Below are 12,941 nucleotides of genomic sequence, written 5' to 3'. Positions count from 1 at the left end.
GGAAGGCTTTTTGGCATTCGTCCGTCCACTCAAACGCTTTCTTAAGAACCTTAAAAAATGGTAAGCATTTGTCAGTAGCTTTAGAGACAAACTTGTTGAGGGCAACAACTCGTCTGGTAAGGGATTGGACTTCTTTGATGTTTTGTGGAGGCTTCATATCTAGAATTGCTTTAATCTTTTTAGGATTTGCCTCAATTCCCCTATGGGAAACCACGAATCTGCGGAATTTTCCTGACGATATTCTAAAAGCGCATTTGCTAAGGTTCAACTTCATACTGTATCGTCTGAGTGTGTCGAAAGTCTCTTGTAGGTCATCCAAATGCTTTCCCTCGTCCAGGATTTTTACCAACATGTCATCCATATAAACTTCTACATTTCATCCAATCTGAGGACGGAACATGTGGTTGAGCAGTCGTTGGTATGTTGCCTTAACATTCTTCAAGCTAAAGGGCATCACTTCATAACAGAACAAGCCTTGACTAGTAACAAAGGATGTCTTCTCCTGGTCTGCCTTGTCCATCCTTATTTGGTTGTATCCTGAGAAAGCATCCATAAAACTAAGTAATTTATGATCTGCAGTGGAATCCACCAGTTGATCAATACGCGACAATGGATAGTTATTCTTGGGGCAAGCCTTGTTTAGATCAGTGAAGTCTACACACATTCTCCACTTGCCATTTGCCTTCTTGACCATTACCACATTGGCTAGCCAATTTGGATAATACACCTCTTGAATGAACTTCGTTGTGATCAGCTTTTGGACCTTGTCCTTAATAGCATTGTCTCTCTTAGGGGCGAATACTCTTTTCTTCTGTCGCACAAGCTTAGAGGAGGGACATACATTCAAACGGTGGGTAATGACACTAGGATCTATACCTAGCATATCCTCATGACTCCAAGTAAACACATCAATGCTCTTTTTCAAAAAACGGACGAGGTCCTTCTTAGTCTTCTTTTCTAGATTTGCTCTAACCCTGGTGCACTTCTCAGGGTTATTTTCATCTAAGGAAATATCTTCCAACACTTCGGTGGGTTCTGCCACAACTCTCTTGTCTTCAATATTCATCGTCTAAACCTGTTTGTCCATGGCCAACATGGCTAGGTAACATTCTTTTGCTGCTAGCTGGTCTCCTTGTACTTGCTCTATTCCATACTCTGTTGGAAACTTGACTGTCAAGTGATAGGTAGATGTAACCACCTTCCAACTATTTAAAGTTGGTCTTCCAATTATGGCATTATAGGAGGACGAACAAACTACCACAAGGAAATTCACATGTTTGGTTACCTGTTGCAGATATGTCCCTACCACCACAGGTAATGTAACTGTGCTTACAGACTGCACCTTCTTTCCACTAAAACCTACCAAGGGCGAGTTCACTGGACGAAGTAGGTCTCGTCCTAGCCTCAGCTGCTGAAAAGCTGGATAATACAAAATATCTACTGAACTTCCGTTGTCCACTAACACCCTTCTTGTTGCATAGTTGGTAATAAGCAAAGTGATGACAATGGCATCATCATGGGGGTGGTGAACTCTTTCAGCATCTTCATCTGTAAATGTGATGGCTTGTTCGTTCGTGTTCCTCGTCCTTGGTGATCGTCCAGATAGTTGAACGTTCTGCACTACCTTGAGATATGTTTTCCTTGACTTGGACGACTGGCCTATTGAATTTCCTCTTATGATAACTCTTATTTCTCCAAGCGGTGGTTGTGATGACTCTTCCACCTTCCCTTTCAACTTCTCGTCCTTGTGGTCTCGTCCAAGGAAATTTCTTAACTTTCCTTGCCTTATGAGATTCTCCATCTGCTGCTTTAGATCAAAACACTCGTCTGTATCATGCCCATGGTCTCTATGGAAGCAACAATACTTATTCCTATTGCGTTTATCGGGGTCTCCCTTTATTTTCACTGGCCATTTCAAGGAAGGATCATCCTTGATTTGTAGAAGGACTTGCTCGAGCGGCATTCAGTGGCGTGTATTGTTGACTCCGTGCTGAAGGGCCAGCCTTCTTGTCTCGGTGTTTCTTATCTTCCGTTCGTCCCTTCTTAGGACGAGAACCTTGTTCAGAATGGCGCGAGAGGTTTGCTTCCATTTTCTTAGCTCTCTTCCTCTTCTTGGCTATGATTGCATCTTCCACGTTCATAAAATTTTGGGCTGAATGGACGAGTTCCACCATGGTCTGGGGCTCTTGCTCATAAAGTTTGTGGGTGAATTAGTCAGAATTAATCCCATTATGGAAGGCCGCTAGTAGTAACTTGTCATCCATTTCATCCACTGTCAGGGCTTCCCTGTTGAAACGCGTAATGAAGGACCGCGAACTTTCATTTTCTCCTTGTTTTATGGTTAGCAAGCTAGACGAGGAACGCTTGTGCCTTTGTCCTCCAATAAAATTATTAACGAATAACTTGCTTAACTCTTCGAAGGAACTCACTGTATTCGGAGGTATCTTGCTAAACCATACTCGTGCGGGCCCTTTAAGGGTGGTGAGGAAGGCTTTACACATTATCTCATCTGGAAACCCCCTGAAGGTGCATAGTGGTCTTGAAGGTGGCAATGTGATTAAATGGGTCACGCGTCCCATCATATGAATCTAAAAAAGGATCTTGAACTTTGGTGGCAAGGGATCACTGTTGATGGAGGCCGTGAAAGGGGAGTCAGTTCTGTGGACTAGATTTTCTACGGGGTTCACCCTTCTCATATTCTCCCTCATCTCATCCATAGCCTTTCTCATTTGGTCCATCTCTCTTTCCAGCTGTGGTACCCTACATGAAGTGGTACCCTTTGATTGGCTTTCAGGTTCAACATTCCTTCTATCTTCTTGACTTTGGGCTTCTCCTTCAGTATTCCCTTCGTGACGCTGCCTCCTTAAATTAAGTTCCCTGGTCAACTCCTGGTTTTGACGGGTTAACTCCGCCATGGCGGCGGCCATGGACTGCACGTGTTGAACAGAAGATGGTTGCATGGTAGGCGCCGATTGTCGGTCGCGATGGGGGTTACTGGAGGTGTCCCTACTCTCTTGAGGGCCTGGACTAGTAGCCCTTGATCTTGTCCGAACCATTTCAACCCTTTGTCGGAGAAAGAAATTACAGAACTCAAAGATGAAGTTCTAGTGCAAAAAATTACTTTCCCACAGACGGTGCCAACTGATGAACTTTAGGAAATTAGTAGGCTGAAAATCTCGGGCGTTAACGATCTCTAAGGTTGTTCGTATGTCCTGAAAAAGCAAACACAAAATCAAAGGAGACCGGTGGAGAATCGTCCGATGGCAAAGTCAGTATTTTTTAGAATTTCAAGTATAATGGAAGTGTTTGAATGCTCTACCCTCTTATAGAAGAGCCCTTATATAGTGCTTGTTTGAGGTAGTTATTTGTATAATAACTTCTCCTATCGTTGTGGAGTTCAGAAGACTTGGAGGTAACTTCTATAACCGACATGGATGTTACATTATTTGGGGTCCGTTTTCCACAACCGTTTATTGGGGGAACGGTTTGTAGCTTGACAGGAATACAGTGGTCACTTCAAGTTTGTATCCAAGGAACATGTTCAGGATGCAAGATGCTCGTCCAACCAACTTCACGGATGGACGAGCTTATCCTTGGATGAACATGCCCTATGCAACATAACTCTTCCTTTGGACGAGCCATATGGATGAATTAGAAGTCGGTCTATTTTATAACACCATCAATTTATTTTACACTTCTAGCCCTCTTATTTGAACTTTCTAAATAGTTAGATTTGAGGATTCTTTTAGCATTTAAAAGTAGGAATCCAAATCGGAGAAACTCCTTAATTTTAATTTTTTATATAAATGAATAAAGTAATTTGAAAACCATCAGGAGAATGATCCTATTTTATAGACAACGTTTTAATGGGAGTTAAAGATGTATCTATTTATCAAAAAAAAAAAAAACATGTATATATATCTATTTAATTAGTTTAGTTTTTTTTTTTTTTTGGATATTTAGTTTTTTTTTGGAAAAAAATTAATACTAATGTTTTTGGATAAACGTAGGGCTTTTTTTTTTCATTTTTTTTTTAAGGAAAAAAACAACAGAAACGTAGGTAGCTAATTTTTCTATTAAAAAAAAAAAACAATAAACGTATAGTTGCTTAGAAGAAGTGGATTAGTGGAAGAGTGTTCCTATTTTGTAGGCAATGTTTTAGTGCAAGTTAGCTATGTATTTTTATAGGACTATCCTTTAGTTTTGTCTCAACTTAAACTAAGGGGTGTAGGGATATTTTGGAATAAAAAAAATTCAATCCAAATAGGGTAAGCCCCTTAAATATTTGTATAGATATATATAAATACACACACTAGCCTCTGAGCATGCGCGTACTTCTATTTTTTTGGGAAAAAGTTAATAATTTGCATTCATTATAATTTGAAATTACTACATTTTCTAATCACAAAATACCTAAAGATGCGATGAGTATTATGAGTTTGTGGGTGAAATAATTTTTTCATCACACTTCTAGTGAGATTGATGTATTTTCCAATCACAAAAATCCCTAGAAGTGTAATGACTTGTATATAAACACATTTGGAAATACATAAATCTAATCACATCTCTAGATATTTTCATGATTGAAAAATGCATTAGTCATAAATTATGATAAATGAAAAATAGTCCTTTAGAGGAAAGTAAAATTAAAAAGAAAAGTCTAGGCACGTGCAAAAAGGCTAGTTTGTTCTAACTTGATTGTCAATTGTTTATATCATTAGAAAATTAGTTTTAAAAACATAACCCGATTTGAATGCTCCTCAAACTAATGCTTTTGTCCAATAAAATAAATGAGCTACAATGTACATAATAGCCCTTTTGCACATATTTAGAGGCTTTTCTATTTTTTAAATGTCAATACTTTCTTTATCTTAATTTTTTTTTCATTAATATAAAAATTTTAATTATAATGATAAGATACAAAAAGAACAAACTTTTGTCAATGGATTCATGTCTTCCTACCTTTACTTGATTTATAAAGAAAAATTTACCACAAATTAGTGTATAATTAATCCCAACATCTTAAAAAAAAATCATGTAAACATCTAGAATTGACCATTAAAATATTCATAATTTTTTGATCACTTTAAAGCCTACAAAGCATTTACTATTCAAGTAACAATACTTCATATTATTGTCATGATTAATACGATACCAAATTGAGACTCAACTTCAACTAAAATATTTATCAAAGAAAAAAAAAACTTCAACTAAAATATTCTTAAAATTTTATTTTAATTTTTTTTTTACATTCTTGGAGGAGAGAATAAAAATCATTATGGAGAAATTTGCAATTTTTATATAATCTAAATTCAAATGAGAAAAGAATGGAGGAAAAAGAAAATGCCATGAAAGGTAAATGATTTGTATATCTTGCAAAGTTATGATATTTTTAAAAGTTTTGAATGCATGTGTGTGGAGACTTTTTTATTTTTGTAAAATTTGTCATTAATGATTTCAACATCAATAAGTTTTTTTTTTTTTTAGGAGATGAGAGCATGCCTTTTAAAATACCACTCGTACTATACATGAATTTGAAATCCACTTTGACTTGTAAGATCTTAGACAAATTCCCATTCATGGTTTTTTGGAGCCATAATATGTTAATGAAATTGTATAAGAAATTCTAAAATCTAAAAAGTAAAGGAAAAAAGAAAATAAAAGAATTTCAAAGAATGAGTTAGACATGGTCATGAACATCGATTCTCAACATGTCGATCCTCACTTAACAGAGTGGAAGATATTGCTCCAATACCATGTGAAAATCTTCTAAAAAATAGAGAAAACCAACTGACAAAATTAACATGCTATAATTTGCTAATAGAATTATATAAGAAATTCTAAAATCTAAAAAGAAAATGAAAAAATTAAATTAAAAGATTTGGGCATAATAAAGTTCTAGGCATGCAAAAGAAATGCTATCATGGTCCTGGAATATTTTGGCAAACAGAACCCAGTAAACAAAAAACTAAAAATTTAAAAAGAACGTGAAAGAGAAATAGGGATGCCTAGCATATAATTAAGATACTGCATCAAATCTTTGCCAATAAATTCCCACCTACACAGCACCAAATTTAAATAAATAAATAAATTACAACCCATAAAAACCAAAATTGGGGATCACAACACATAAAATCTCAAATGTCAATAATAAAATATAGAGAGAAAGATTAGAGTACCTACCTTTAGAATTTTATTTTGAGCGGTGGCATTCTTTTTTTTTTTCCTCTGAATTAGCATTAAAGATGGGGGATGTGAGGATAAGGATGGACAGATATAAGATAAAATTGTAACTCTAAGATTGCTAAGTGCTAACTGGTTGGTGATAATGAGAAGTTTAAACTTTAAATTTGTACTTGGGTGGGTTTGTACCTGAGAGTGGTTTTTTTATTTTTATTTTTTTTTAAATACAATGTAACCAAATGTGGGGATGATTTTTTTTTTTAAAGGATAAAAAAATAACAACAACTTGGGGTTGCTTATTTTTTATTTTTTTTTTTATTTTTAAAGTAAATGTATAGTTATTTTGAAGAAGTGGGTTAGTAGAAGAGTGTTCCTATTTTGTAGGCAGTGTTTTAGTGCAATTTTTTTTTTTTTTTGAGTAAAACTTTTTTAGTGCAAGTTAGACATGTATTTTTACCAAACTATCGTTTAGTTTTGTCTTTACTTAAACCTAAGGGTGTACCTTTCAAAAAAAAAAAAAAAAACCTAGGGGTGTAGGGGTATTTTGGAACAAAAAAAAAATCCGGTCAAAATCGAAGAAGCTCCTTAAATAATAGTATAGATATAACGGATTTGTGAATATGTTAGCTCGCACCGAACCCAAACCGCAATATCAAAAAATTTAACAACTCGACCTAACCTATCAACCTTTAAAAACCAACCCAATTCATTAGGGTTGGGTTGAATTTGATTAGTTTTAGCGAATGTGATGAAGTCTCTGAAAGTTAAATAAGAGCTTTGAGGTTCAATATCTACCTACACCAAAAATTGACTGATGTTTTGATTTGATAAAAAAAAAAAATATTATTAATAGTAGCCGTCATACGTTGAAACTTTCAAATAATAAATTATGGATATTACTTGACCTAATACGTATTTTAAAAAAGATATGAAAATAATTCTCTCTTTTTCTTTTTCTTTTTTGGCAAAAACCGAAAACACCGGTGAGGAATACAAGCTTTTACAATTATATTAAAGACAATGACAGTAAAATAGTGGTTTTTTTAATAATGATAGAAATAATAATGATTTTTAAACAGATGGAAATGAGAAAAAAGAAGTATGATGGTTTGTCTGATGTGTTTAACATGGAGTACATAGTGTGATAAATACAACTTTCTACCATTTTTTATAGGACATTTTGGTAGTTGTAGAGAATGACTATTACTCCCACAAAAAAACAATATTCAATATGACTACATATTTTAAAAATATAACCATTGAATTTTACATTCTTTATGTTTTTAACACGCATGTTAAATTTTGTGTCAATTGGACGTTATTTACCATTCGATCTATAAACTTATTTTTATGCATAATTGAAAACTACAAAAAAAATTAAAATTTAAACATTTGATTTATGACATAGCTATTGATCTTTCATCTTTAGTAAACCTGAAGGATATAAGAATAAAATGTAATCTAATGGTTGACTTGTCAAAATTTATATATATTAAAAAGATATTAAGTGAAGTTATAGTCATTTGCTAGAATTAAATTAGTAGCCAAACGTTTTCATTTTTTATGTACAAGGCAAACTCATAGTGTTATGAGATAACATAAGTCAATTAAGAATTTAAGCCGAAATGTGTGTATATATTTATATATATATTATTTTGGGGTAATTCACTACCCTTCCTTGAGAATTGAAGGAATAATACTTCATCCCAAACCTAAAGGGAAAAAAACACTTCACTTCATTGAGGTTTGAAGAAAATAACACTCCCCCCTTATGTTTATATTAATAACAAAATATTCTAAATTTTTACAAGATTCTTTTTACCAAGTTTAACTACGTTTAGTAAGAAAAAAAAACCATAAAAATTAGAATTAAAGTGCAAAGTTTATCAAGTGCCAACATACCTGCAATGAAAAGTTTATCCAAAAACTGTTGAAAAAAATAAATAAAAGAATAAGCTAAATTTATTCTGAATATTTTGAAATACTCTTTAATTAAAAAGTTAAAATCAATTGATTTTAATTTTGAAATGGATGTTAATTTTGGAAACCTGCCCTAATAAGCAAAGAGCTAGTTAGTACACAACATTTTTAACATTAATTCAACAACGAGTTTGGTCAAATAGATGTAAGGGAAAAATGATTTTTATTTATTTATTTTATCTACAAGTTTAAGTTTTGGGCAGTGTTATTTGCTCAAATCTCAAAGATAATGATTGCAATTACCCCTTTTATTTTATGGTCTTTTAAGTGAATAAAGATAAATTTAGATTTAGAAGAAAATGCATTTTTCATCCCTACAATTTGGTCCCTATTTTTTAATTTTACCGCCTTTAGTCCCCAAAATCAAAAAGCTTTCTCATTTTGGTCCCTACCGTCATTATTTTAAATGAAGTGGGATGTCGAATGTATGGTAAAGTGAGATGGTAAAATAGATAAAATAGCTTATTGAGGTGCTAAAAACTAAAAATTTTTAGCACCATCACTATGAATGATCTTATCAAGCCTATATTTGATTTAGACACATAATCTCAACCCAATTAATTAAAGGCTTAGTGAGATAGGAGTTTATTTTTCAAGCCCTTATCAAACTTATTACCAAGTCCATAAACTAGCTTAAACTCAGCTTGTATTTTATCAAGCCTTATTGTTCACGAGCCTGTTCATGAACAAATTTTTATTTTTATTTTTCCTGGGCTTAACTCGTTTATTAAACACACCTAAAATTAATGCTTAAGCTTTGGTTATTCATAAACAAACAAACATGAATGAGTTTTTTATCGAGCCATACCAAAGTACGGCTTGGTTCATTGAGGGTAAAACCTCCTCAATTCCTACAAGATTAACTTTTCTCTTTCTTTTTCTTTTTTGAGTACACAATTGTATGGTCCAAGTTTATTAGCCCATACCGAGCTAGTAGCACCTCCTGAACGACCACATGTCATTTAGTTTACTAATTGAGCACCCAATCCAGTACCAAGGTGGGCCAGGGCCATGCTCATGGCCCACCCGAACATCTAGTCCAGTTTCAATGGTGGGCTTGGGCCAAGCTTATGACCTAACCAAGCATTTGTTACCATACTGAGGTCAAGGGATAGTACCTTGAGAAAATCCGCTTGTTGAGCAATAATTGCCACTTGACACATGTTCTAAAAGAGTCATATCAATCACAAATAATGGGTCCCACCCGGTTAAGAAAACTGCTTAATGGGACCCATCGACGTGGGAAACCACCCCCTCATCATGACTACCCCATTAAAGGAAGTCTATAAATAGAGGCTGATGGGTAGAGGGCAAGGGGTGGGCCCGGGGAGAGAGAAGTCTAGTCCGGATTTCATTGGCAAAAAGGGGACCATTCATATAGCAACGATAAATGAGAGTGTAGCTCTCATTTGTTGACTATAAGAGCTGCACTACCAACTTTTGGGCCTCCCATTGTTGGATATTCTTGACCCATGATACAAATAAATTGGGGGAAAAGCCTAAAAGCCTCACTTGTTTAGGCTTGACTTCACAATTGGCGCCACCTGTTGGAATCTCCTACTTAGCTGAAGGTCTAGGGTTGGTATGACAGCACTTCGCATGGAGGGCCCACATGCGAACCAGGAGTCAGTAGGATCAAGGGGAAACCAATCTCAAATCTCAAATCGGGCATTAAAGAGAATGGAGGAGCAAAAAAGAGAACAAGATCTCCGACAGGACGGACATGAAACTCGTTTGGATTTGGACGAGGCTTCTTCTTAAGGGGAGCAAACACTTTCCTACATTCTTAAGCCTTCCTATCACAATGATCATGATCGGGAGATCAAGCGCCTACAAAGTCAAATTAAAGAGTTGGAGTTGGAAATGAAAGGTCGACACTAAAGAAGGGATCACGATCATGGATCCCCGAGTCGCCATATAGGGGGCTCCTCCTGGCAAAGTCATTCTCGTCTATCGAGATTTAGGTCATTTAAGAGGTTTCAGTGTATTTTTGGTTGTTTTGAAGTTTTTTTTGGGGGGGGGGGTATTTTGTTCATTTTAATGGTTTTTGAGTATATTTTGGCAATTTTAGTGATTTTGGTTATTATAGTGGTTTCAAGATTATTTTTTTCATTTTAGAAGTTTAAGAGGTATTTTTGTCATTTTGGAGATTTTGGGATATTTTGGTCATTCTAGTGGTTTCAAAAATATTTTGGTCATTTTAGAGATTTCGAGGTATTTTTTGTCATTTTTGAGGTTTTGATATATTTTTTGTCATTTTAGTGGTTTCAATGTATTTTTGCTCATTTTAAAAATTCGAAGGTATTTTCGTCGTTTAAGAGGTTTCAGGTTATTTTAGTAATTTTTAGGTTTTGGGGTATTTTTGTCACTTTAGAGGTGTTGGGGGGTATTTGGTCATTTTAGAAGTTTCAAGGCTATTTTGGTAATTTTAAGGTTTGGGGGTATTTTGGTCTTTTATAGAGGTTTCGATGGTATTTTGGTCATTTTAAAGGTTTCAAGGGTTTTTGGTCGTTTTAAAAATTTTGGAGGTATTGTGGCCATTTTGAGGGTTTTGGGTGCATTTTGGAGCTTTTTGAGATATTTTGGACATTCGCAGTGCATTTTAGTAATTTTGGTGGTTTCAAGGGTATTTTGGTATTTTAAAGGGTTTTTTTTTTTAATAAATAATTCTCAAGAGCAAAATAATTTTTTTTAGTATGGCTACTTTTGTCAATTCAATAAATTATTACATTTCCACCAATAAGTAATGTAAGATCCCCTCCATTTAAGAAGATGACAACGTGACATGATATATTTTGTAATCTTAGATTATCGTAATGTTAAAAAAAAAAAAAAATCAAATGAACCAAACACTTTAATATCACATTAAGGTAATGTGCATCACACTAATTAATAACATTAATAGTAGTTAATAAAAAGACTAACAATGCTCATTATTGAAACTTGAGAGACCACCACCGCACATCCTCGATGCAATGGTTACTCCACAAGTATAAGTGTTTGTAGGGTGTGGGAGGTAAGGACTGTGGTTCAAGTTTCCAAAATGAAGTTTTATACACATATACATTTAGATTAGGTTAGAGTAGAATTTCTATCTTGTTAAAAAAAAAAAAAAACATATTGAGAAACCAATAGCACTAAATTAAAACTTAAGGAATCAATTGTACTTTAAAAAAAATAATAATAAAAACCAAAAGTTTAGTTTCATCACACACACACACACGCACATATATATATATATACACACTCTTTTAAAATCATTTTACAAAGTTTCACAGCTGCTTATTTTTTAAAGTCACATTATAACATTGCACTTCTATTTTTTTTTTTTTTTAATTGCTAATCAAAATAATCTCTAAAAAGTCTGTAATATGAGAATAAAAAATGTATTATTTTAGAAAATTGTTACAAGGACAATGTTATTTTGATTGTAAAATCCGCAGTGAGTGTTACAAACTTTGTTGTTGATGATTCTAAAAAAAATAAAAAAATAAAAACTTTTTTGTTGATTTGATTGTGAAATCCACAGATGGTGTTACAAACTTGGGAGTAGGGATGACCATGGGTAAGGTATGGATCGGGTATACCTATACCCTACTCGAAATATTTGCCCATGGATACCCGGATACCAATACTCATTATCCATACCCAATTCTTACCCGGATTTATTATCCATGGATATCCATACCCTACTCGAAACCCATTTAATTTTTTCTTTTTAAAATCCAAAAACATTTTAACTTAAAGACTAACCACAAGTGACTTCGACAACAACGACTCCAGCACGTGCACGTCTTGGTAGAGCGTGATCGACCCACCTTTCCGAACTGGGAAGTAAGAGTTTCGGACTCCGAAATGGTCCGGATCGGTTTTGATGCCGCACCGATATACCGGATTGTCCTTGCATTTTGTGAACCTCATTTTGAGTAGGAGCGATGCGTTCGATTTCGGAGGCTTGCTGAGTAAGTTGAGTATCGGTGATCCGACGAGCAGAGACAGTGGCAACGCCGATTAAATCAACGTCGAACACATTGGAGATCGGGTGTGCAAGGGGGATCTTGAAGCACTTGTTCCACACGGGGCTTTAGGAGTTGGAGATGACATGCGTGTGGGCCACGGTGGCTTCGGCGAGGCACACCAGAGATAGAGAGAAAGTTCAAATCCTCTCAGCAAGGATTAAAGAGAGATTTCGAGCTTCAGAGAGTTGGTTTGAAGATGGAGAAGACCACCGTAGTTGTGGTGCTGGTGATCGAAGTGATGAGTTCAAGGTACTGGGCCATGAAGGCTCGAGTGAGAAAAACAGAGAGAGTTACGGTGAGGATGGAAGCTCAGGTGAGAGAGAGTGTGTGTGTGAAAGTGAGAGAGTAAGGGTTTTTTTATTTTTTATTTATATATGGGTCGGGTATGGATAATATCCATATCCTACCCGAACTATTCGAGTAATATCCATACCCTACCCGATTAGGTTCTACCCATGAAGAACCGAGTATTACCAAAAACATTTGGATAAAGTAGGGTAAGATATACATTACCCAATGGGTATGGCCATCCCTACTTGGGAGGACCCAAGGGCCACGAATCAAGGAATTAGGATAATGACCCTCATTCCAATAACAAAACATGCAGATACAATGTGCAATATGACATTTTTTGTCAGCATTTTGACAATTCAACTTATTAATGACTTTGTAACTTAATAATTTAAAAAAAAAAAAAAAAAACTTATTTATTACTTTGTACTTTTTCATTAAAAAAAAAAAAAAATTAACAAATGCTCT

At 34.7% G+C, this 12,941-nt stretch overlaps 1 protein-coding gene across 1 annotated transcript; it reads right to left on the bottom strand.

Moving 5' to 3' along the window:
• Positions 1-1,069: 1,069 nt before the first annotated feature.
• Positions 1,070-1,963, bottom strand: LOC115950146. Its single transcript, XM_031067397.1, has one exon. It carries the CDS (start codon positions 1,961-1,963, stop codon positions 1,070-1,072), a length of 894 nt encoding a protein of 297 aa, XP_030923257.1.
• Positions 1,964-12,941: the final 10,978 nt, after the last annotated feature.

This window comes from Quercus lobata, chromosome 6, assembly GCF_001633185.2.
Source record: "Quercus lobata isolate SW786 chromosome 6, ValleyOak3.0 Primary Assembly, whole genome shotgun sequence".
Lineage (NCBI taxonomy): Eukaryota > Viridiplantae > Streptophyta > Magnoliopsida > Fagales > Fagaceae > Quercus > Quercus lobata.
This window is presented reverse-complemented; position numbering and strand designations above follow the sequence as displayed.